The sequence below is a fragment of the Lepidochelys olivacea genome (genome assembly GCF_965140295.1).
Source record: "Lepidochelys olivacea isolate rLepOli2 genome assembly, chromosome: 2".
Lineage (NCBI taxonomy): Eukaryota > Metazoa > Chordata > Testudines > Cheloniidae > Lepidochelys > Lepidochelys olivacea.
Window position 1 is genome coordinate 22838531 of NC_140412.1, and position 26079 is coordinate 22864609.

The 26079-nt window shown below is 44.0% G+C and overlaps 2 protein-coding genes and 1 long non-coding RNA gene across 5 annotated transcripts in view; 1 reads left to right on the plus strand and 2 right to left on the minus strand.

The window, feature by feature from the left end:
• Window positions 1-1148: 1148 nt before the first annotated feature.
• On the minus strand, window positions 1149-16365 carry FAM83A (family with sequence similarity 83 member A). 3 transcript variants are annotated; one of them, XM_084621748.1, is made up of 6 exons: window positions 15966-16365; window positions 13471-14611; window positions 9937-10104; window positions 7547-7671; window positions 5560-5613; window positions 1149-2043 (listed from the first exon to the last, which is right to left on the minus strand). In XM_084621748.1, exons 2-6 carry the CDS (start codon window positions 13945-13947, stop codon window positions 1494-1496), a joined length of 1374 nt encoding a protein of 457 aa, XP_084477874.1. In that variant the 5' UTR covers window positions 13948-14611; window positions 15966-16365; the 3' UTR covers window positions 1149-1493. The 3 variants fall into 3 exon arrangements, with proteins under 3 accessions (XP_084477874.1, XP_084477873.1, XP_084477875.1); XM_084621747.1 differs by lacking the exon at window positions 15966-16365 and having other exon boundaries at window positions 13471-14871; XM_084621749.1 differs by lacking the exons at window positions 5560-5613; window positions 15966-16365 and having other exon boundaries at window positions 13471-14871.
• Window positions 16366-16522: 157 nt separating this feature from the next.
• Window positions 16523-24307, plus strand: LOC311516827. The gene is made up of 3 exons (XR_014710505.1): window positions 16523-16788; window positions 19322-19404; window positions 23776-24307. It is a non-coding gene; the product is annotated as an uncharacterized lncRNA (long non-coding RNA).
• A 189-nt stretch (window positions 24308-24496) lies between these two features.
• Window positions 24497-26079, minus strand: part of TBC1D31 (TBC1 domain family member 31) — a 33661-nt gene continuing 32078 nt past the window's right edge. The window contains exons 21-22 of the mRNA XM_084618206.1: window positions 25691-25822; window positions 24497-24805 (exon numbers count right to left, since the gene is read on the minus strand). Of these exons, the coding sequence (XP_084474332.1) occupies window positions 24660-24805; window positions 25691-25822 (278 nt within the window). The 3' untranslated portion in view covers window positions 24497-24659. The remainder of the gene's footprint in view (window positions 24806-25690; window positions 25823-26079) is intronic.

Below are 26079 nucleotides of genomic sequence, written 5' to 3' on the forward strand. Positions count from 1 at the left end.
ATGGCTTAAAACAAGCCCAGGCAAAACTCTCCAGGAGCAGAGGGGCAGTTCACACCTCATCAGGGTATGTATGGGACAAACCCAGCCCAGCCTCTCAGGAACAAAGGACACTGGTTTAGGCAGCAACAAAGGATTTGTTGGAATCTCAAATGAGTCACCCCCCTTCCCTTGGTCAGTTTGGGACTACGGATGAGGTAATGCTCACCTGACTCTGAAGGGGGGGGCAAAGCCAAGAGGGAAGAAAGAACATGATAAAGGAGAGATGTTTGCCATGCTCTTCCTCTCTCTTCCACCTCCATCTACAGACATCACCACCAAGCAACTGAAGCACTGGTCAAAGGGGAGAGCCTGTCTGAAGGGCAACGAGCCGGCCTGTGGTGAGAAGCATCTAAATTTGTAAGGGCATTGAAAGTGTTAAGATCAGCTTAGAATGTGTTTTGCTTTTATTTCATTTGACCAAATCTGACTTGTGCTTAGATTTTAAGTCAATCTTTTGTAGTTAATAAATTTGTTTATTCTACCTGAAGCAGTTTGTTTGGTTTGTGGTGTGTCAGAAACTCCCCTTGGGATAACAAGCCTAGACATAATCAATTTCTTTGTTAAATTGATGAACTCATGTAAGCTTGCAGCATCCAGCAGCATAACTGGACACTGCAAGATGGAGGTTCCTAGGGTTGTGTCTGGGACCGGAGATATTGACTAGTGTCATTCGGTTGCACAATCTGAGCAGCAGCTGGCAGAAAGTGCTCATGTAGCTGGGAGCAGCTTCCATGCCAGAGTCTGTGCAGGACCAGCCCAGGAGTGGGGGTTCTCACAGCAGAGCAGGGTAAGGCTGTTTCCCAGAGTCAAGGATTGGAGTGACCTAGCAGATCACCAGTCCAGATAACACCAGGGGAATGTCACAACAGGTCTATTCACAGAAAGCACGACCACAACTGGCACCCTTGTTACCAGTCTCAGCAGAGATGACTGAATGGAGATGGAGGCTGTGCTTCTCTCAACTCTTCAAGTGATCCTTCCAAGTCAGGATTGAGGCATGGTGGCAGCGAATGAGAGAACTTGCACGACTGCTGCCAGTATCTTTAGTGAATAAACAGAAAACTTCACAAGCACATAAAAATCATCATCAAACTGTTATTTTATGCACTTTCATTTGGCAATGCTAACCACCTGACCACAAATACGTCATGTAAGGGCAGACCGACATTTTAAACAATGCTACTACTTCTGTTCCTAAATGGTGGTATCATAAATGCAAGGTTTCAGTGCTAGCAGACTTAGGTTTTATTAATTTGAGAAACATTTGGTGGTGGTTGTCCTTTGTGACTGAAACATACAATCATCCCTAAGGCTTGAAACAAAATAAAGAGAGAACACAGTCTTGCAAGTCTCCCCCTTCTGTATTCTACATAATTTCTATGCTGAGTATTCATTATTAAACAGGCTATTGCTAAAATGAATCTTCAATACATTTGCAATACAAAACAAGGTGGTTATGTAATCAGGTTAGCTTTATGAAGGCATCTCCACACTGGGTTTAACCTTGACCTGTTTACATTGTCTTGTCTAAGTTGCATAGGTTTGTAGATGTTAACATTATTATAAAGGACTGCTGGGGTATCAGTACCAAACTGCCACTGATGATAGTTGGTTTGGGTGGCCTTCCATGGTTGGGTTGACATGAATGAGGTGTAGCCATGGAAGGAGTTACCTCTATGAAGTGGTGACTGTGATGTTGGGTTGCTGCTGTACATGTGAGTTCTGGAGGGTTGTTTGGTTTGATATGTGCTATTAGCCGACAAGCTACTGAATGGATCTGAAGGAGTATTGGCACTTCCCTGGTTGCTGCTGCTAGTGAGGCTGCCTTGGGTGGTGGTACTCTTGTTTAGCAAGAAGGGCACTGTGTGTGTGGGAGATCTCAGTCCCATCACTGGCTTGGACAAAGCATAGAGATGTCGAAACTCTTCATCAAAGAGCTCTACAACTTGGCCAGTGAACTTGGAAAGGAAGTTCCGGTGAACCTGGCCACACAACCATGTGAAGCTGGAAGAAAAGAGAACATAAAGTCAGTGTTAACCTTGTCCATGAGAAATTGGAGAACAATGCAAAGATTATGCCAATGGCTTGTGTATTATATTGTTGAAACCTATGGTCCAAACGTATTAACAAGATTGGTTTTCCAGGTGAGATGCAAGTAACTTAATGTCAATCCCGTCTTTGATATGATAAACAGTGTTATTACAACTGCCTCTGAAGCCTTCAAGAACCTTGTCAAGTTGACTAACCCTCTAAAGGGAGTGGTGTGAGACAAGTCTGTTATATAAAAGTTAATTCCAACAAGCGCAGTGATAGTTTGGGTATTTGTATAGATCACAATGAGTCAAATCTACCACTTGAATCTTATTCAAAATCCCTTACTTATTCACACATCTCTTTCACCTTGTCAGAGTGAGGGAATGGGTCTTTTTACTATAATATCCCACTTTAATAAAGTGCCTTCCAGCAAAAATCAAAACAAACAAGAATTCTGAAATGTGTGCAGTGGAAGCCCTGCAGCTGACATGTGTACCTTGTTGCATTAACTAGTATCACTAATATGGTGTTAAACAGCAAGTATGTTTGAATATTTCAAAATCTGTACCTTTAATTGGGCTTTCGTGTTGTATTACTCTGGTTGTACGTCATACACGCACACAAAGAGAGAACTGTCCGCATTCAAAGTTGCATCACTTTAGCCAAAGGAGCGATCTTGAATCAATTTTAGTTAACTAATGCAAAAGACTATGTGGATACTGAGCCAAAGGACACACGATGCCTGTCTGTCTATCCTACAAGCAACACTGTAGTATTTGAGTATCTAATAAGCAGAAAGAGCCAGATCCAACTCATACTAAGTTAAAGAGACTCTCCCTTGACTAATGAGAAACGGAGCAGGCACTAAATTAATAAGGCAAGCAGGAGCTGGCTGATTTTAAAGGAAGAGCCACATACCTTATGTGTAATAGTTCTGAGAATAATAAACCTATATTAACCTGTTTCCTGCAGTTGTATCCATAGCTGCATCTTCTTTCAGGAACTATCCAACTCTTCCAGTGGAAACTTTTATCTCCACGTTGGGTCATTAGCATATTTTCTATGTACAGCGTTCCCGCTTCTGAGGGGAAGGCTCAGGGGAGGCAGTAATTTTTACTATTAGTATAAACTCATCCAAAAAGCATAATTCAAAACACAATAGACTATTTGTGCAGTTTATGCGAAGAGCTGAAAACACTGCCTAATGTACAATTTTAAGATGAATCACGTTAGGTAAGAAATACTGGGTGTGAAAAGGATCCTTCCAGCCTGAGACTAATGCTGTTTTATTAATTCACTCCTTAGTAGATCTTTCTGTGGAGTAATTCTAGTATTTTGCCTCCCTAACCATGTAGAACAGCCTGTTCCGAGTTTATTCTTAATACACTGGAGTCCTGTTTTTGACTGTATCCTCTCACCTCTCTCAGCAAGTTCATTTGGAAACTGTCAGTGCAATGTTGTAGACTTCACTGGCAGCTCCTGACCCTGAAATTCTTTACTTTTCCTTTATAGCTCACATTTACAACACCATAGGTGTGCATGAGAGGTGCTTCAGAGATCAGATTTAAATCTGAACATACCTTGTGGATGGGAGCTCAGTTTTGCTCCAGCTCTTCTCCCACTGATGTTTTTACCATTGACTTTAATGGGAGCAGAGTTGTGAGTATTTCTGAAAATCCCATCCGAGTTAAGTCTCTTTGTACTGAAGAGGATACAACACTGCATGTTATAAGAAGGGCAGTTAGATCTACTACTAGCTTCAGTATACCTTGTGCTCAGTTGTATAGAACAGGCACTATTTTAAATGCTTTGTCTTTTTGCGTTTTGAAGACACTACAGCAGAAATTATTTCTTCAGATTCCATGAAAAAGTCATACTAATTGATCTGATGAGTAAAATCAGCTGAAAACCTTATGATGTGTTTCATATTTGTTCGTGTTTGCTCTTTTTTGCCTTTAATGGGCTCGGATTTGGAATCATGAGATCTGGGTAATCAGCAAGATGGCATTTGTGGTGTTGGCAGACCCGGGGAGAGCGGCGGCTGCTGCCAGGGGGTCAGTTCTGAAGTTAGTGCTGCCCACCACCAGCATGACTGGAGAGATTTACTGCTGCTGGCAGGCAGGGATGCTTTCAAACCTGTCCCCTGGGCAGCAGCCCCCGCTCTCTGGCTGGACACTACAGGTGGTCTGGGTCAACCTGGGACAGCTTGCATCCCAGGATAGTGAGGAGTTTACTTAAAGGATTGTGCCTCAGAGATGTATAAAGTAACCTTCCCTGAGCAGGGACCATCTCTTACCCGTGTCCCGTTTTCAGCTAAGGGAAATATGGTCACCCTAGGCAAGGGGTTCACTCTCCAGGGCTTTTAATTGGGCCTCTTTTATGAGCACTGAGAGCGCGCACCCAAATAAATACTTGACCTAACATTGCTAAAGACTGATTTGATTATATACATGAGAGAATTAGAAAAAGTAGGGTTTATAATACATACAATGTTCCAACAGCCCAAAGCCAGAGGAACAGGTGATAAAACTGTATGGAAACTACCCCCTAAACCAGATTCAAACCCTTCTAATGATCCACGACAAAAAGCTAAGCTGACGTGATTTTGCGTTACCTTTAAGGCCTACACAAATGAGACTCTTAAGGAACATCGGTTGCAAAAGTGTCTCTATTATCATCACTCATCAAAAAGGCTCGTTTGCATTGATCTTCCCCAGGGAGTATAAGCTGCTGGCTAAGACTGAAGGTTAACTGGGGTTGGGATAGGGGAATGAGGAGAAAACAACAAGAGTGAACAAAGTAAAAGCTAGCAAGCCTATAAAAACAACACATGGTGTGTGAGCCTATGGTAAACACGGCAGGGCTTGATGGAGTTAAACTGTGTATAAAAGATTTGGTATTCACCACACCCTCTGCTGGCCTGAGTATAAGGTTATGCAGTTTGACAAGGCTTTTGAGGTTAGAGCAGCTTGCAACAGCAATGACAAATGCAAGGCACGACTCTGAATATGAATGGTGGGTGGGTGGGTGTGCTAGCCATTTTACAGCAAAGAGAAAATCTTTGCTAGAGAAAAAGTCTGCTTGCTCCATTCCCTCACATTTGCTTTCCTTACATACACATTCAATACAACATGGATTTGCTGGTATGTTTTTTACATATACTAATAGCATTCAAGCATCTTCAGTCAGAAGATTAAAAGAACACAAAAGTAGAAAGAACAAAAATAAACTGTCCTTGAAAAAGCACCCAATGTAGGTGTGTCTCACGGTCTGATGAGAACTGAACACAAAATGGCTGTCTGTCTCTATGGCCAGCAGAGATCTTGTCTATGCACACAGGTTGTACCACTTTATCTGTATCCCCCACTCCCTCTACACACAGTGTGGACACATTTATACTGGTATAAAAGTTCTTATACTGGTCAGACCTCCCAAAGAGCATGACATTTAAAAAAAATATAATACAATTTGGATCTTTTTCTTCACCTTCTGGTTTCTGAGCCGGTAGGATTCACGTGAGTCAAGTTTTCAAGATTTTCTCTGTAACCATGAAGATTAGAAATGTAGTTTTTTAAACATGAACGCTCAGATGCTCATGCAATCTCCTAACCTTAGCATCTGGGACTTTAATTAATACTCCAAATGTTGTGAGACTTATAATAAAATTGCAAGAATTAGCAACACTACATGTTGGAAGGGAAATTAAAGTGGGCTGCTCGGTTAAAAACAATAAAACCACACCTTTAACTAGAATAGTTATACCGGTATGAAAACATTGCAGGCCAGATGTTACAGGCGTAATTAACAGAAAATAAAGGCTAGACGTATCACATCTGCTAAGGTGGATGGCAGGAATCTAGCGTTTCTATATGACAAGTTAGCTAGTTGAAAGGAAAATAGAGAGTGAATCTCCAAACAGAGGCTGACCTATGCCACATTAAGAGCTCTGTAAGGTGATGGAAATGTACATGCCTCTTGGTAATGATTTGCTGATGACATGAAAAATGTGGTAAGTATTATGGGCAGCTTTCTAGTTCTGCTCCACAATCTCTTTTGAGTCAGCCATGAACAGTTAAGGTACATCCTAGTCTCTACTAGGATAGGCCATCAGCTCTAGAGCTGGTCAACATTTTTTGAACTTTTTTTTTTTTTAAGCAGCATATATTTGAAAATTATAGCTTTTATGAGAATGTTTTGGTTCCAGCAATATGTTTCAGTTATTTGAAAACTTCCAGCTACAAATTTTCAATTTATTTGTGAGGGGGAAAATAGCAATTTTTTAAAAAATTACTGATTTATTTTTGGTTTGCTATTGTGTAAATTGTGATTGGGTACAGGTTGTGGCATGCTGTCACTTGATGTTTTCCTGACTCTTTGATTGGATGGATATACACATAAATACATGAGATATTCACTCCAGCTGTGTCTCATACAAGAACCTCTTTGGTTTGGAAAGTTTTCAGAAAGCACAAAAGATATTTCCTTGCAATATTCAAAACAGAAACAATTATATTTTCAAAATGTTTCATGAAAAAAGGAAAAATGTTGACCAGTTCCAATTAGCTCCAATTTTCTCTGGTAGAGACTGAACCAATTAATATTTAGATCCAAGGAACTTCAAACTTCGCAGCCTATTGCCCTTTGTACACCCTGTGTCTTAAAACCACAAAAGTGGTGTTATGTGTATAAATGTTATTTATTATTTGTATTAGAGTAGTGCCTAGATGTCCCAATTGAGATCAGAGTCCTCTGTACTAGGCATTATACCCTGAATAATTTACAATCAAGACAGACAAAGGGTGTGGGAAAATAAGGCTTATCATCACATTTTTTATAGTTGCGTAACCAAACTACAGAAAGATTAAGGGTGAAAGCTTAGCACCACAGAAGTCAATGGCAAACCTCACACAGGAAGTCTGGGGGGGGGGTGGTGGGGCTAAGAATTGGACCCAGATTTCCTGAGTCCCAGTTCAACACCCTAACCACATCGCCAGCCTTCCTCTCAGCAGTAGAGCTTTAGTATGAACTTGCCACAGTTCCAGACTGCACAGTAACTACCATGTATAACCATGAATGACTTGCGACATGCTATCCATGACCACTGGAGACAGGGATCTTTTTTTCTGAGAATGAGGATAGCCAAACTTTGCTATGCAGGGTAAATAGTCTCTGTAACACAGTTTGACCATTGCACGGTTATAAAATGGTTCTCAGAAGGAAAAAAAAAAAAAAACACACCTCAAAACACTTTAAGGGGAACCACTCTTGATCCTCAGTGTGGTTAGTGCCTATGAATCATAATCCAGAGTAAACCTTTACTTTCCAAAATACTTTTATCTGTAACCCAGCCTTCATGTGTACAGCACCTAACGCAATGGGGCTCTGATCCCTGAGTAGGGCCCCCCTAAGTACAACTTCAATTCAAATAATAATAGAATTAACCTCAGGTAGAACATGTGATGACTGGTCTCACCTGTATGATCCAGAGAGAACGTATCTCCAATCAGAGATGATGAATTTTTCCTGGATTTGCCCTGAGAATTTCCTGCCTGACTTGGCACAGTAAACCTCTCCAGTAACACTTCGGACTGAAATATTCTAGAGAAGACCAAAAACAACAACAACCAGTAAACACATTAAAATTCATCATCCTATTGCAAAATTTAGCTGGTAATCTTTCTTCTCCGCTAGCCTGTAATGCTTAATTTCCCCCTCCCTCTGCTAGGATTTCTTATTTAATTCCCCAACTGTATATTTTAATACTGTAAAGTGCAGTTGCATAGAATTTAGACTAAATCTTCGTCAGACTTTGTCATGTGATGCAATGCCATTGATTTCAATGGGTGCACAAACTGGGCTATATATTTGGCCTTTGTATGGAAACCTATACAAAAGGGAGCTATGCTGTACAGTATTGTAAATTTTTGGACATAGCTGGGCCCCCCCCAGCTCTATGACTGTGACGCAACACCTTTGGAAATGAACGGCAGGGGTATGTCCATAGCAGTGACTAGAATTAGATCCCTAGAGTCAGATCCTCAGCTAGTGTAAATCAGTGTAACTCCACTAGCTTCCAGGGAACTGTGTCTGTTTGCACCAGATGAGGATCTAGGTCTTAGTGTTTTACGTGGTCTCTAGTATAAAACATCTCGGGCTAAAACCCACTCCTCTTACTAATGAGGCCCTGAGCCTACAAAGACTTACACATATGCTGCACTTTACACCCTGTGAGGATTATTATTATTTGTAGTACCATAGGGCTAGTGTCACAAAGAAACTTACGCATCGCTACACTTAGGCATCTAGAAAATCACTGGGAATCACAAAGCCTGGGTTAGGTGCCTTGGCTCCCTAGACAATGAATGGGGAAGGAAAGGTGCCCTAGAATGGGGTTCCCAAATGTCATCATGTTAAGTGGTTCCTTGGCCCACCTAAGCTAGCCAATGGGAGGAGCCAAGAGGAAGGGTGTGTGAAAGCCCCTCTCGTCTCAGAGATAGAGGCCTAAGTCTGGGCCACAGGAAGGTTCTTCCCTCTGCCTGGGATTCTCAGCGGCATTCCCTCTCTTGCAGTAAGGTGCCAGCACCATTTTGGCAAGAAGCTGGGAGTAGAGGGGGAGGTGCTCCCTCACAGCTTTTAGCCCAACGGTTAGGGTACTCACCTGGGCTTTGGTAGAGACACCCCCCCCCCCCCCCAGTCCAAGTCTCTCCTCAGTTGACTGCCCTAATCGCTGGCCTCTGGGATATTCTGACATAGCCCTCCTCTGATCTCACAGCTGTTGATGCTGCTCCACTGTGGATTAACTAATGAAAGAGTCATTGGGCCAGAGACAGACATCAAGCAAGCAAGCCCAAGAATGACTCTGTAGCCTGGTGGTTAAAGCACTCACATTGGACAGCCAGGATCCAGTCCCTCTGCTCCGAAGACTTTTTAAAATGATTTCTTCACAGTGAAACTTTCCTCCCCTTACTCCCAGCTGCTTTGTAGAAGCTCGCCTATACGGGCCCAATCTGCTACGTGAGTTCTCAGTGTGCTTGCTGGATCGGGCCCTGTAGGTGAGTTAGGTGGCAGAAAGCCTGACTTCTCAATATTCACGCAATGCTTTCGGGCTTAGGCATCCGGACAACTGGCATGGGGCTGCAGTGCACACGCTCAGAGGCAGACACATAGGTGCCTCGGGAGCTTTTACTGTGAGACTGTAGGCACTGAGTGAGTTTAGGGTTTGGTGACAGCAGAGCAGGGACTTTATGAATCCCAGTGAGGCCCAATTCTGGGATTTAGGCATCTAAAGTGGCAGTTAGTCACCTAAATCCTTTTGTGAATCTAGCCCATAATGCCCTAGCATAGACCAGGATGCCACTGTGCTTGGCTCTATTTCCACTGATTTCCACAGCACTACTTGCCAGGTATAAAGTTAAGCACATGTGCTTAAGTCTTTGTAGGATCAGAGTCCTAACAGATCAGTCGTGTTCGTTGGATGAATAAAGGGGAGCACACTTTGGCTCATAAGTTTTTAAACCCTGTGTTTCATGAAGGCATATTTTCAATAAACAAACCAACCCGTTAGTTCTTGTGCTTCCCCGGCTTTGGGATTTAACAATGGTTCAAACACCATCATGAAAATTTTTAATTAGCCTCAATTTATTAGAAACTTGGGGGCTATTTATAGAAGAAAGTTTATTTCTTTATTCAGTTTTCTTTCACATAGTTGAAGACAAATTAGGCTAGCAGCCAGATACTTGTTATATCACAATTCAAATTAATACCCATGATACTGAGTTACAACAGAGGAGTATGAGTCAAAACAAGTTCGACATTAGGAACGAAAGCTCTAAGGCTTTAAGAGTTTTGTGTAATCAGCGATACCTTGACGTGATCCTCTCCAATCTGCACCTTATCACACATCTCACTGAAGAGCTTTATATTGCTTTGATCAAGCAACAGATAGACGAAAACACCTCTTTTGTTAGCTGCCTCTAACACATCACAGAATATCTCAGTATCAGTGAAAACATCCATCATAATGGCCAGAACCTAGGGAGAAAAGACATTGGTGTAAACAGAGCAAAGATATATGATTTTGGGATACCAAGAAAATATAATGCTTATTTTACAAATATAAGTTGAAATGTTGTGTTGGAGAAGGGAAAATTTTATATAGATCCCTTTCCTTGTATATAGATGAGCACCCAGTTCAAAGGAATATCTTGCTATTGCTTTATTGCTCATATAGAACCAGCCTCAAATATTTTTTCTTTATAGGTCCTTTTACTAAGAAACCTTAGAGTGGCCTAGGAATTTGTAGCCCCGGGTTCAGTACTGGGGAAAATAATTAAACAGTAACCAGAAAACAATAGGAAAATAGCTAAAACAGAATTATTTCATACAAGATACACACAGGGCTTAGCAAGTAGGTGAATTTCTCCCACAGATCAAATGTATGCAGTATGAATTCATAGAAAGAAGCTTCTTCCATGTTACCCCTCAAGCCTGGAGCAATCCTCAATTGTACAACTTTCTGTATGTGGGTGGACGCAGGTTAGAACCAACATTTAGAGTTCATTTTCAGAATGAGTTTCATAAAACCTAATGTAAGCAGAGTCAAGATGAGCTCTATCCTGACATCTGGTGGCGAGTCATGGTGGGTTATGGAAAAGAACTTCAGGGCCTGATCTCATTTGCATAGGCACACCCACCCTGCCTAGGTGGTCACTTTGGCTGCTGTAGGAGTCCCAGTTTCTCTGTTATTGGGGCAGGAATAAACTGTTATTATCCTGACTATATGAATCAAGGACAGTGGAACTGTACTCGGCCTTTTGTTATGATGGAGGGACTCACCATCAACTAAGCAGCCCTCGATAGGCAAGGGTCACAGGTTCCAACACCCAGTAATAGAGAGAGAGGTTGGAGACAGGTACTGGGTGGCATGGCCTCTCTGGTGAGGGCCTTACATGCTAATTGCACTTCCTCCTCTCTCCACTGTAGAATATTAGAGCTAAGTTGCATCTGATGAAGTAAGCTGTAGCTCACAAAAGCTTATGCTCAAAGAAATTGGTTAGTCTCTAAGGTGCTATAAGTACTCCTTTTCTTTTTGCGAATACAGACTAACATGGCTGTTACTCTGAAACAGAGCTAATTTTGATTCTATTAGGAGTTTAGTTATAGGCTGCTGAGCTGAATTCACTTTGGGCTAATGGTGCACCAGCACTGAGGCTCCCCTAACACAACAATCACTGATTTCAGCTTGTAGTAAGTAGTGGGGGAGCCTGAGCAGCTCATGGGGATGGCTGGCAAAGCAGAGCCCCATAGAGAGGTGGGGCAATCAGTTTTGGACCATGTAAGGTGCCCCTTAAATCCCCCCACCCCACCCCATCTCCACCCAGGTTGGGAGGTAAACATTTGCAGATAAACTTTTGAACTCTGGGGCTGCCCTGACCAGGGACAGAGACCTTTGGGTGATTTTGGGTTGCTGGACTCAAGAACCAAAGGGAATGGACACGCTCCAATTTGCTTGGGTTGTGTTATGAATCCTGTTGGTGGTGTTTCCCCAACATAATGCTGCATTGTTTCTCTCTGTTATTAAAAGGCTTTTTGCTACACTCTGACTATGTGCTTGCAAGAGGGGAAGTCTTGCCTCTTGGAGGCGCGCAGCGGGGGTGGTATATATTTGTCCCAGGTCACTGGGTGGGGGCTCAAGCCGGTTTTGCATTGTGTTATTGGAATGGAACCCCTAGATATTGAACCTGGCCCTTGTTGCTGCCAACTCTGACGGGCAGAAGGGTTACACTAATATTAATAGAATTTTTTTCAATTATTTTTAATGTAATTTTATTTGGGATTAAACATCCCCCCCCCCGCCCCTGCACTGATTACACCCAAACTGAGCTAGTGCATGAGAGTCTCAAAGTAAAACTGACTAGAAACCAACGGAAACAAATCTTCTGGCTGCTCTAATTTACACAAGTGGGTTAAACTGGCCCCACAACATCCAGGATTCAAGATGGAGGTATAAAGCCACCTTTGCCCCCTATATTCCTTGAGCTGCACATTCTGTGCTGCGTCTCCTGGAGTCATCAACAAAAAATGAAATTTATCTGACTACAGCATAAGAGCTCTTGCAACTTTCACTGTAAAAGCCTTTTTAATAGTCTCCTCCAAAGTCTCACTCACAACTCCATTCTATTCACATGACTCAGCAACATTCTGGAGGAATAGGTGCCTCCTGGTTGAAGGATAACCTGTTTAGATAAGCCAAAGTAGCTGCAGGCTGACAGAAGTGCCACGTGTCCCATGCCTTTAGAGAGAGTAACTTGCAGCACTAGTTGTGGGTTGTTTATAAACTCAGAAATTACACAGACGATGGGTACTAGTGTCTTGCAAGTTCCATGTTTATTGTCTTGCAAACATCTCCAGATAAAACATTGTTCAGTTTACAAATACAATGATGTATTTTCTAACTGCCAACCCTTCAAACCCAACTTGGAGTCTGAGCTTCTAAACCGATTCTTTCCTTCTCCTGCACCATCACCAGTAACAAAGGTTCCACAGGCCAGATTAGACCCTCACTGACACCTATTCTATCTATTGTCTTCAAATTATGACCTCAGTGACACCTGTCCAAACTCATGGGTTGCACAGATGTACTTGGTTAGAACTTACTAAACAAACCTGTTTGCAGTGCACAAAAAGAAAACCTAGCTCCTACTTCCTTAGCTTTGTTGGCTCTGAAGGGATAAGGGGAGACAAAAAGAGCAGTGAACACTTATTTTAGTCACTGAAGTAAGAAGACATTGCTCTGAATACACACAGCGAGCAATCTGGTGAGTAAGTGCCATTCTTACAGTCACTTTTCAAAGCAAAACTGCATGCTAAGGTTTTTACAGTGACTATGCAGCTATCTGGTTCAGACAGGCTGCGTGCTGGTGTCCCAAATACAAAATGGCTGCGCAACTAAGATACATTTATTTTATTTGGGTACATTTATTTTAAATAAGAAGAACAAGAGAATTTAGGTGTGCCAGTGAATTAATGTACTAGCTTCTAATCACTGGAGGTCTGGGTTTGAATTTAGCTCAGTCTGGGATATTAGCGAAATTGTTAGCTGCTTGCTTGGTCTTACTCTGGTTTCCCTTAATGCCAAGCCCAAACGGCACAGTTGTTACCTTAAGGCCTTCACATAACAAAACCAGCTCCAGTTTTTCACAAGACGATGTGAGAGGTGTCTTTCACTGTCTGCAAAGGAGATAGGGCAAGCATAGAATGACCTGTATCACCCCTGCTTAGACAGAGTTGCATTGGTAAGGCACATACCAGGGCCTGTTCTAACCAAGCACCACATTCAACAGTATTTATAAGGAGGGAGAAAAACAAACCCAAAGGAAACATGGAGTTTCTCTTTACCTGACTGGTCTTGCTGATGCAGCGGCGTATAATGTCTCTGATGTTGCTGTTCTTCTCTGTTTGGAAATACACAGTGGCACTGGATTTCTCCTTTAGATAGGGCTTCTCTGCTGTGCTCCAGGTGTGAAGCAGGGCTGGTTCACTACCTTCAGATATAGGGAAGTATGTTCCTGACTGAAGAGAGCCAGCATCATTCTGCCTTGGTCCAGTCTCCTTCTCTGCGTGAGATTCATTAGCATAGTAAGGCTCTCTGGCATTTTTCTTGATATACTGAACTTCCACGGATGACAGAAAAGCCACCTCTCCTTCTTCATTTAAGGCTTGGAGATAGGATTCAGTCCCACCATCCAAAAGGGCATCAGTAGCTAGTCTTACACTTTCATGGTGGCTGAAATCTGCTTTTATTGGCCTGACTGACTGATTCTTGATCTCCTCCAGCCGTTTCCTTATCTTGCCCACATGTCTTGATCGGCTCATTATTCTTTGGATCAGCAGTTGACTGATGTGTATGGCAAGCACTGTGCATATAGACTATACATAAGAGACCAACACAGCTCACCTTGCATATAAACAAAGAACAAATGAGCTTCCCACTTGCAGACTCCACTCTGTTGTAAATTCCCTTTTGTTGAAGGAATCATTTGTTAGTAAAAACAAATAAATGTTACTACTGAAGGCAAATTGGCGCCACAAGCTCTCGCTGATTTTGTTGGTACAAGTGTATCCAAAAACTGAAGAGGCTGGTTTGCAGATGTCGTGCTTAAGCAAGGATTCTGCCCCAGATGGAACATAGGTTTAAAGCTGATTAGTTTGCTTATCTGATAGACACACACCTTGCCTGGAGGGCACATGAAGAGTTCAACCTCACATTACCCAGTGCTGTCTGATTTAATCACACTTCTTTAATCCCCTCCTTGCAGTACTCTCTGAAGGGTGTGAAGCATTGAGGCAAAAGGAGATACCTTTCCAAGCACTGTTGCACAATCTCCAAAACAGCTCGAGGCTTCTAGGGGTCCCTATAGCATTTATTGTGGAGCCAAACCAACTCAGATGTTAATCTGAATGGAGACATCAGCCGTTCCATAATTTCAAAACAGTTTAAAGGGGCCCTGGCCACTGGCTGCATCTGGTGCCACCATGACTGTTTGTTTAAACAAAAAGAAGAAAAGAAAACAAGTTTTAAAATGGACTAAATGTGACAGTTGTGCCCCATGCATAATACCTGACCATTACTTTAGGGATTTCAGTAATTTATTTCTTTTAAAACTACTCACCATTGAGTGAAAATAAAACAAGCTTATTACTGGGTGGGAATGTTGTCAGATGGCTCATGCAGGGATCAAAGTCTCACAGTGTTTCAGATTCTCATAATTTGATCACATCTTGTGATCTTTTTCCTTAAACCCCCAGCTCCTGGTGCCAAGTGATTGCACAAGAATCGCACCTTTTATTTAAAAAACATCCTGGTGGTGGAGAAAATCTAAAAAACATGGTGCAAGTGCACCTGAAAGGCTGAGAAACCAAAAGGACAACATAAAGAGCCCGAAATTTATTGCTTTTTTAAGAATCTCATGATTTTGGGCCCCGACTCTTGATTTTTGAATGTGTGGGGTTGCGAATATTGCAGGCACAATACCTGTGTTTGACTCTGGTGCTGCCATTCACCTGCTGTGAAGTCTCTTAGGTAAGTGCCATTGACATTGGTGGGAGTTAGGCACCTAAATACCTTTGTGAATATCACTCTTTATTTCACTGTGCCTGTGGCAGCTGGGACTTGAGAAGTGGGACTGGCAGCAGAGCCCCACACTGCAGCATTCCCACACCTATGCATCACTTACTGTCTCAGCTCCTGATTCTGGGATCCCGTGGAGCAACTTACAAGATGGGACCTAACTTCTAGACATACAGAGCTTTCAAAGAAGGTGTTGAGGGCTCTGGGGTCTGGGCTAGGCTAGCGAAAATGAGACCAGTAATTCACCACCAATGCAGTTCAGAGCACAAATGTTTTCACCACAGTGTCATTTAAACATTATAGGTCCTAATATTTTCAATGTAAATGTAGCCCAGATCCAACAGTGGTGGCTACTTTATGAATTAATGTAATTCATAATAAAAAAGGAAGAAAGTATGCTTATGTTATTGATAAATGTCACACTCTTATAAAATCATTAATATTTTTAAATTGAAATAAATGGGTGGAAAATGCCAACCCTGAAGTTCCGAAGGAGAATTGTATTTGGAGTCTTTCCTGCCTGCTCTATTAAACGAGTTTACTACGTGCTGGTCTCTAAGAAACAGTTGACTATTTGACTTTAATAAACTGTAGTTTGCCCTCAGCATTGGCGTGCAGCTGCATCAGCAGTGCCAAAAAGTAATTATTCAGTGACCTGCTAAGTGCAAGTATGTGGATGGAAAATTATTTGGCATAATTAATTAGTCATGTAAAATAGCACCTTGCCAACATAAATCAATCCAGTTAACACCTGAACACATACAGTCATTAAAGTCGCTTGTCGTGGCTTTAAAAAAAAAACACCTATTCGTCTTCCTGTTGCTCGTTATGGCAGAGAAAATGGAGAAGGCTCATTAAAGCAGCGCACACGCCCAGCTCCAGGACGCTTAAACCATTGTTCCTTTCCGCGCCAGCTGAATGCCTCCGTTATAAACGCAAAGGGATTTGGCGGGGCTCAGAAGAGTTTCTGTTGCACTGGTGGTGTCGGAAGCAGCGGGGCGACGGCACAGACAGCCCCCTCTCAGAACTGCCTGCGCTGGGGGCACCGAGCACCCAACGTCGCTGCCCCCGGACCGGGGACAGGGGCGGCGAAGTCTGCCGGGTCCCGGAGGCCCCTTGGCGGGGCGGGGAGCCGCGCACACACCCCGGGGGGCTCCCGAACAGTAACGGGAAGCGACGTCCCCGCCTCCCTCGGGAGCTGCGGCGAGCGCGGCCGCCGCGTGGGGGGGGGCTGCTGGGGGGGGATCTTGGGGGCTGGGCCCCCCAACCCCGCCCTTCGAGCGGCCTCCCTCCCATTCCCTGAGGCGCACCCGGCCCACCCTGGCAGCGCCCCAGCCGGCGGGGTGCCCCTCTCACTGGGGGTCGGGCAACGGGGCGGGGGAAGCGGAGCAGCCGGGCGGGCGCAGTCGTCTCCCGGTGGTGCTGGGGGGCAGCCGGTGGGGCCAGAGCCCCGCAGCTCCCCGCCCCGGCTTCCCTGGGGGGCTCCGTTTTCGCCGCGGCCCCCTGGGCGCCGAACGCTGCAAGGCGAGCGGGCCCGGCTGGAGGGGCGGCGCGCGGCCCTCGCTTCCAGCCGCCTCGTTAGCGCAGTAGGTAGCGCGTCAGTCTCATAATCTGAAGGTCGTGAGTTCGATCCTCACACGGGGCAGCGGTTGCTTTTTTTCCCCACGCCCTCCCAACGCTGGTCTGAGCTCGGTCGCTGGGTTTCAGAAGCCCCCTGAGGCCCGGGGCTGCAGGGTTATTGCGAGGAGGGGGCTACAAGGCCGAAGCACTTAGCTGAGCCCCCCCCCTCCACCCCCCAGTGTTGCACTACAAAATCCTGCTTCTAAACCCCTGCACGTGGAAGGGGCCCAGGTTGGGTTGTGACCTGGGGGGGGGTGCAGCCCCACCCTGCAGCCCTCAGTCACCCAACACGCTGAAGTGAGCCCCCCACCGTGCTGGTCCACGCCTCCCCTCCGGCTGTATCCGTCCCAGCCCCCACACCCTGCCATTGGCCGGCCAGGCCCCCACAGGCCAAGGAGACATTTGCCCTTCCTGCGGGAGGTGGGGGGGGGGTGGGGAGGAGAGTAGTGCATGTGGTGAAGTGAGTGACAGGAATGGGCAGAGAGGCAGGGGTGCTGGGGGATACTGTATACTCACTGGGCTGAGGGGAGCAGCAGCTAGATCAGGGGTGGGCAAACTTTTTGGCCCGAGGGCCACAGCTGGCTACGGAAATTGTAGGGCAGGCCATGAATGCTTACCAAACTGGGGGTTGGGGTGAGGGCTCCCGCTGAGGGTGCAGGCTCTGGGATGGGGCCAGAAATGAGGAGTTCAGGGTGTGGGAGGGGACTCTGGGCTGGGGCAGGGGGTTGGAGTTTGTGGGGGGGGGGTGAGGGGCTCTGAGGTGGGGCTGGGAATTAGGGGTTGGGGGTGCAGGAGGGTGTTTTGGGCTGAGACTAAGGGATTCAGAGCGTGGGAGGGGGTCAGGGGTTCAGGCTCCGGGCAGCGCTTGCCTCAAGCAGCTCCCAGAAGCAGCGGCATGTCCCCCCCTACAGCTCCTAAGCAGAGGCATAGCGAGGCGCCTCTGCACGCTGCCCTGTCCGTAGGCACCGCCCCTGCAGGTCCCATTGGCCACAGTTCCCAGCCAATGGGAGCTGCGGAGCCGGCGCTTGGGGGGGGGGAGGGCAGTGTGCAGAGTCATCTGGCTGCACCTACGCGTAGAAGCCGGAGGGAGAACATGTCGCTGCTTCTGGGAGCTGCACGGCATGGGGCAAGCCCCGGACCCTGCTCCCCCAGCGGGAGCTTGAGGGCTGGATAAAAACATCTGGAGGGCCAGATGCAGCCCCTGGGCCAGAGTTTGCCCATCCCTGAGCTAGATGGTAGCTGCAGGAATCAAAGGAACAGATGACCGAGCAGGGAGCAGGGGAGTTGGAGCCTGGGGATGGGAGAGTAAAAGCTGTTACATTGGTAGGCCATTTGGGGTATTGACAATTGTTGAAATCCTGGCTTCATTAAAATTAGGGTTAGGTTTGCCTTCGCTGTCTCTGGGGTTAGGATTTCACGTGGTGTCTTGGGGGGTGTTTTGCCTGTAAAGTGCTATACACAACTATGATGCTATATTTATTATTTGTATTGCCATAGCATCACATGAACCAGGATCCCACTGTGCTAGGCCCACCAACACAGAATAAAAAGCTGGTCCCAGCATTAATAAAGGCATTTGATGCTGAAAAAAAATAGCTGTTTGGCTCTTCCTACCAAATTTCTGGTTGGTTTTGCTTACATCAAACCTTCGGGGGGAGGTCGAGGAGCGATGAATGTGTCAGAGAGATCCTGGACTTGGGTCTCCCCTGGAGCATAAGGTTGGACAATTTTTGTTTATTTCTATAGCAAACGAGACCACATGAAGATGACCACTTTGAAAAACTGTCGGAATGGTAGGCTTTTATAGTCCATGTGTGAGCTTCTCAAAACTTCCTGCTCAGGTGATTTGTTAGTGTTCTGTAGTCTGGTAGGTGCACAGCTGTCTGGCTGGTAACAGATGCACCAACACCACAAGCAGATTGCTGCCTGACGGGTTGACGGTTTTTCTCCTTGTCTATTCACTTAGAACATCACCATGTGTTGTCTGTTGGCAGCCTCACTCTTGTGCCTTGGATGAAAGGTAGCGCATGCCTATACTTTGAGCTGGGGATGTGATTGTCAGCACGAGAGTCACCCATGATAGCTCTGATTGAACTCGTGTGCTAAAAAATAGAGTGCATCCAGGGTGGCGAGGGCGGCTAGTTGCCCTGTGAACATGCCAGTGTCTTGAATGGGTACGTATTCTGGTCAGCCAGCCCCTCCCACTCCTGGGGTTGATGCGACTAGTTTATTTTTAGGATGCTAGCTCGATAATTAGCCAACACCTCAGCCAGATGTCAACAAAACCAAATGGACTACCATCTGTTTAAGCAGCCGTTCTTTGACAGAAGAAAGGGTGTGAGAAATTTACATATTGGCAAAGAAACAGATGCAGGCTCCCATCCTCACAGATTTTTGTCTCCTAAATCCCAGTTGGAAATGATTCTCAAGGAAGAGAAAAAGGTATAAGAATGGGAAACAGATGCCCCAAGTTATTCCTCCCTTTCTCTTTACCCACAGCAGACACAACACCTGAGGAACAAAGAAACAGCTTTGGATCTTGTCTGAAAGGAATTTAGCCAGTAAGACTGCTGAAGCATGGGGTGAGAGAGACTTTTGCTTTGAACTCACTTACCTTGTTCAGTTAGGTATTGGTTGCAAAGAAATAAAACATAAAACACAAATTCTGACTTTTATGCCTCGTTACTTGTAATCACTTAACATCTATATTTCTGTAGTTAAAGTTTTTTTTTATTGTTTTATTTAAACCAGTGTGCTTGGATTGAAGTGTTTGGGAAAGTCCATTTGAGATAACAGGATGTGTGCATATCATTTTCTATGAATAAAATGACAGACTTTATATGAGCTTGTGTTTTCCAGCACTATGAGACAGACATTTCTGGGGGAAAGTCTGGGACTGGGAATTTGCTGGTGCTGCTCTGCAGTGTAATTCAAGAGTGGCTGGCCATAGCACTCAGACAGTAGAGCTGGCAGCCGTTTACATGTGGGAGGCTGTGTGAGAGCAGATCAGGAGTGGTTGCTCTCACAGCAAAGCAGTATAAAAGGCACCCCACATTAGAGAATTGAGGGGACACAGCTGTTCAACAGTCCAGATTGTACCCTGGGTAATGTCACATCTATCTCCTGGTATAATCATCTCTTGTGAGAGGGATCCCTGAAAAGGAATAGTGAGAGTAAATGGTAAGTAGGGGGAGCCTGAAACTGGACTGAATATCCACCCTGGATGATTTCCAGGCCCCAACAATCTGAGGGGACATTGCCTAAGTAGCTTGGCGATAAAATAAGTGTTTCCCATTTGGGTAGGGAAGGGGTACAAGTCCTTTGGGTATGTTTTAAGCAGCTTTCATCTAAATTGTCAAACTGGCTACCTCAAGGGAGAAATCTGCCGCACCTTTTCGGATGAAGCAGAAGCAGAAGGTGGTGTTCTATGCCATGTCTTTTTCTTCCTAGGAGATTCCAATGAACTGTAGCATGGAAGATAGAAAACGGCTGAAAGTCAGCCTGGCATAGGTTTGCTTAACCTGTTTCTTTGTGGTGTGTATACACCCAGGGACATCAGCTCAGGAGTCCTTTAAAAAGTGTAATGCAGCAGCTGCCTTGCTGATGAAGAGATTACAATCCTCAAAAGGGAGATTGTCTGTACTTCATATGTCTTTGGGGATCCCCGAGGATTGCAACCACGATGCCCATATCATTGTCACTGCTGTTGTCCGTGATCTCTTTGCAGGACCCGACATATCAACCATTGCCTGTAAGGAGGTCTGAGGTTAACTGACCCTCTGCAATTAAGGATCTTAATTCTTTCTCTTGACTCTTGTGGAGATTTGTCTGTAAAGTCCGAATCCTAGTTCCAATTTATGTAATCATACTTGGCAAGGAGTCCCCGGTAATTGGCAATCCTAAACTGGAGGCTGGCAGAGAGAGTAACTCTTCCATCCAAAAATATCTAGACATTTGGGCTCCTTTTCTGTACATGTTGCTTAGAGCTTTGTTGTTTTGTTCTCTTCTGAACAGTGAACAAGAGATCTAAGTGTGGGATGAGTTTAAAGGCACTCAAACCCCAAAGATGGCACCTTCTACTTCGTTTGTCTTTATAGATGTTGGAGGAATAGATACAGTTTTCTGCCAGAACTGTACAGGTTCTAATAGTTCCTCATTTACTGGCATAGCCAGTCTGTCTGGCATAGAGTTGGGCAAGGTGTCCAATAGTTCTTGGGACTTCTCCTGCACTACCTCAACTGGAATCCTAAGGTTTCTGCCATTCAACAAAGGTGGTCTTGAAAGACGTTGTAGTTGTCAGGGTGTGATGGAGCATACAGGACCCACAGCTTCATAAGGTGAAGATGACAAGATGGCAGTGGGAGCAGTTCAGGTGGCGGATTTATTTCTTCATTAGAGACAAGCAATTAGATGCTATGGTAATACAAATAATTAATAGCTGAGGATCAGCAATTGCCATTTGGGGGTGGCTGTTGTTGTTGGACTCTGATAGACCCTACTGGGGAGGGAGCTTTAGGTCATGTGGGGGCCAGGAAGGATGATTTCCTAGCCTGGTGGAAGCACCATGGTGCTCAATACAGCCAGGAATGAGGGCTGTAAGAAAAGTAAGTTGGGGAGGAGGGCTTTTGTACCAGGAGAAATATTTGTCTATAGCTCATATTTTTACTATAGTGATCATGAACTCTACATTCCCTGTTAGATGAATAGGGGCCATATGAGAGGGATCTTAGAGAGTAGGTAGATGAACTTCCCTATTATCTGATGCCAATGAAAAAAAAGGAATAATGTGGCACCTCTATTGGCGGTGACAGATGGAAACCCAGGAACTGCAAACTCTTTTTCATTGGTACTGCAGACATACTGACCATGGATACTTCTTTGGCACTAGGTATCATTGGAGGAATGTTTACTACCAACAGTAGTAGTAGTGACTCAAGGGAGAAGGACATTGCTAGATCTTCCAGAGATATGAATCTTGGTGTTGAGACTGTAGCATGAGCAGCCATTCTAAGGACGTGGTATCAGAATAAAATGTGCTGACAAGATTGGTACCAAGGTTATGGGTACTAAAGAGAGAAGCTCTGGCACCAAGAGCTCAGCAGGCGGTGCCGTAGAGGCAGTATAGAGGCTGCTTGTGGGTGCTCCTTAGCTAGTACCAGTATTTTCAGGTGCCAGAAAGGCCTAAGTCCGGCCTTATTCTGCCCTCGAGCTTCAGAGGAGACATGAGGTGATCTAAGCCTTTTCTTAACACGAAGACCTGTTCTCCAGCACTTCAGAAGGGCAGTGCTGCATCCTAACTCCTTCTGCTGATGAAGTGGGCTCAGAAGTGTTAGGAGCATAGGAGTGCTTTTCAAGAACTGAAGCGTTAGAGGAGGTTATAGCATGCAGTCACTGGAGCACTTCTGCTGGAGATGTGGGTAGATCTTATTTACCTAGATCAGAAGCTGGTCTCCAATTTGCCCAGGGAATAAAGCTTTAAGCCAGTTTCCCTCCCTTTTTGGATTTTTAGAAAATAATTGATAAATGGAGCATTTGTCAGTGATATGCCCCTCATTCAAACTAAACAGGCACATATATTGTCATCACTGAGGAGCATTCACCTAGTATGAAGGACAATATTTGAATGCTGGTGATTTTTGCTCAGCCATAAATGCTAAAACCATTAAAAAAACCCCTATCTGGAATGGACACCTAACAAAAACTGTCCTAAGCTGACTATCGAACTATTAACATAAGAACGGCCATACTGGATCAGACCAAAGGTCCATCAAGCCCAGTATCCTGTCCTCTGACAGTGGCCAATGGCAGGTGCCCCAAAGGGAATGAACAGACAGGTTATCATCAAGTGATCCATGCCCTGTCACCTAATCCCAACTTCTGGCAAACAGAGGCTAGGGACACCATTCCTGCCCACCCTGGCTAATAGCCATTGATGGACCTACCTTCCATGAATCTATCTAGCTCCCTTTTGAACCTCGTTATAGTATTGGCCTTCATAACACCCTCTGGCAAGGAGTTCCAGAGGTTGACAGTGCGCTGTGTGAAAAAATACTTTGTTTGTTTTAAACCTGCTACCTATTAATTTCATTTGGTGACTCCTTGTTCTTGTATTATGAGGAGTAAATAACACTTCCTTATTTACTTTCTCTATACTACTCATGATTTTATAGACCTCTATCATATCCCCCCCTTGTCTCCTCTTTTCCAAGCTGAAAAGTCCCAGTCTTATTAATCTCTCCTCATACGGAAGCCGTTCTATACCCCTAATAATTTTTGTTGCCCTTTTCTGAACCTTTTCCAATTCCAATATAAACCTACACTAAATTGTAACTATGTATGAAAATATCAGTTTTATTGCAAATATGTAAGAGACACAGCCACTGCTCTCAGTTCTGTCCCACACCCATGGGCAAGAAGGAACTGAGGGTTGGCTGGCCCCACTCTGCCCTTTATGCCATTGGGTGGGAGATATGAAAGCACTCATGATGCAGTTGTGGCCCTAACAGACATTACTGGCCAAAAGATTCCAACCTCGAGTGCACGCACACTAAAAGTGGAATATATATATAAGAGAAACAGCACTTGAGCTACAGCATTTTTTCCATTTTTGAAATTTAAATTGTGTTACTCAGCCTTTGGGAAATTGCTGCTTTGAGGACTTTAAGACTGTTTACTCTTTGCTCCCAAACATGAAGAGAAATATTTTCGGCAGAAACAAGTGGATAGCTGAGATAGAGTAGATGGATACAGGAAACTTCAGTCCTCAGCACAGAGAATGAGCAACTCAGTTTCCAGGCCCACATATTTATTTTGACTAGCTAAGCTATGGATACTAATTTTGTTTAAGAAATTGATTCTAAATCACTATACATTGGCATGGCAGATTCCAGCTTTAGAATTTTCAAAAACATCTGACATTATTTTACTTTCATTTCTTATTTCTCATATTACAGCTTCTACATGATGTTCCAACTCCTATACTGGGCAAAATTCACATCTGGGATTAAATTGATTTTAGCACCATCAAAATCAGTGGAGCATCAGATGATTTACAGGAGCTAAGGATCTGGCCACTATATCTAGTTTTACTTTTAGATCACCTTTGCCTCATTTGGAATACACCGTAAGAACGGCTATACTGGATTAGACCTATAGTCCATCTACCTCAGTATCCTGTCTTCCAACAGTGGCTGATGCCAGATGCTTCAGAGGGAATGAACAGAACAGGGCAATTTATCGAATGAGCCGTCATCCAGTCCTAACTTCTGGCAGTCAGAGGTTTAGGGACACCCAGAGAATGGGGTTGCATCCCTGACTTTCTTGGCTAATAGCCACTGATGGACCGATTCTCCATGAATTTATCTAATTCTTTTTTGAACACAGTTATACTTTTGGCCTTCACGACTTCTCCTTGGCAAGCAGTTCCACGGGTTGACTGTACCAGATAACAGACAGATGGAAAACATTAAAATGATTACAAAAGAGGCTCCCATTAAACACTATTGACAAATAAATAATTTTAACAGTGCTTTGATTTTTCAGGGAATTGGTGTAATCAGAATATGCCTTGTACTCAAATATTGACTATTCAGTGGTTCAGCAATAAAAAAAAGTACGTTTATTTTTTAAAAAAATCAAGAATGAAGTGTCATTATGGACAGAACAATCAGAAGTGTGCAACTATAACATTTCTAGTTAGTATTTTATTTTTATATACAAAAGTATTTCCAAAAGCATTTATAATAAATAATCTAAAAATCAGTTTCTTTGATCACAACATAACTATTTAGAATTCCAGTGATTAATAAGTTACTGCTAAAGTATAAAGTGTGCTTTCTTAAGTGGTCCACTTTGTGTCTGGAAAATGAGGTAGCGGATATGTAGCTCGGGCCTGTGAAGTAAGTTTTTGCCTGAGCCCTCTGACTTCTGCCATCAGTTCCCGTTCTCTGCATTCCAGTTCTTCTCGTCTTCTATCTAAAGAAACTAGAAATGAAAGAGGCTCAGAATTAATATTGCAACTAACCATTAAAAAGATTCAGACTCATAGACTTTAAGTTCAGAAAGGACCATCATGATCATCTAGTCTGACCTCCTGTATGGGATTCAGTTTTTTCATGACTAAACTGGTACAAAGTTATTTCTTGTTGGAGAATAATACTGCACGGCTTTGTCTTTAATATATAACAAGACAATTACTGCACTTCTATTCCTTCATTCAGTCCCTTGATTATCAAGAAGACAGCTCTAAATACTGCAAGTGGAGAGCAACTCCGACTTCCATGGGGTTCTTTTAGGTCCTTTGCAAAGTGTATCATTACTATACTGTACTTTGTGGCAAATGGAGAAGCTAACGCACTATTAAAGTTTCAAAGGTATTAAGGTTTCCTGTAGTGTCAGGAGGATTTCACCAATAAGATGTACAACTAAAGAATAGCTTTTAACAAGCATTTTCATTGGCTGTAGAAGCAGAGATAGCCCGGAATAGATAATTAGAGACTAGTTATTGACCAGAACAAATGAGTCCTCCCAAGATGATTTGAATGATAGGTAATTCTACATTTTCTCCACTCCCAAAAGCCACAGAGAGCTATGTAACGGTGTTTAAGCTCTAGATACAAATGCAAATCCCACAAAACTATGGGGTGGAGATATAGCTGGGTCTAACACAAGAGGCATCTCTCATAATCTGGCAGAGTTGAGTTGCCTACTGCCTTCACAATACTGTTTTTAAAGGGATTTTTCAGGTGTGAAATCAATTAAAAATAAATTTGTACATTTATGAAAGACTGATTCACCCACCTTGGTGCCTGGGTAATGCTTCCAAAATTAGAAGTGAGAGAAAGATTATTCTGAAGTTTAGCAACTTACAGTGTGCTGAGGACTCTGCTGTAGATAAGTCATTTAGACAGACATATCCTGACTTGGGTTGGGCTTCCCTCGGCACCTGCTGGAATTTTAAATCTTGCTGTACACACCCAGTCTTCAAATCACGCAATCTCTCTGTGGGAAATGGAGAGAAGTTTCTTTGTAAACTGTAAGAATTTAATAGCTAATGTTTATTAAAAGCCATATTTTTCAATCCCTACTTAATTGGAGCTGCCTGCACACTAAATCTACGACCATGTCTTCACAGTGAGTTACTACATGGCAAGTCAGGGTGCAAATCTAATGAGTGCCACCTTGCCACAAAGTAATGTCCCACGTGAACACTGCAACAGTGCAGCCAGAGTCCTGGAGTACAGCATAGCATACTACTA

Excerpts from the sequence above, each read along its gene's own strand:
- FAM83A (XM_084621748.1), bottom strand. The coding sequence starts at position 13,947 with ATGAGCCGATCAAGACATGTGGGCAAGATAAGGAAACGGCTGGAGGAG. Across the intron at positions 10,105-13,470 it reads GCATCAGCAAGACCAGTCAG|GTTCTGGCCATTATGATGGA; the intron begins GTAAAGAGAAAC and ends TTTTCTCCCTAG. Across the intron at positions 7,672-9,936 it reads TTGGAGAGGATCACGTCAAG|AATATTTCAGTCCGAAGTGT; the intron begins GTATCGCTGATT and ends GGTCTTCTCTAG.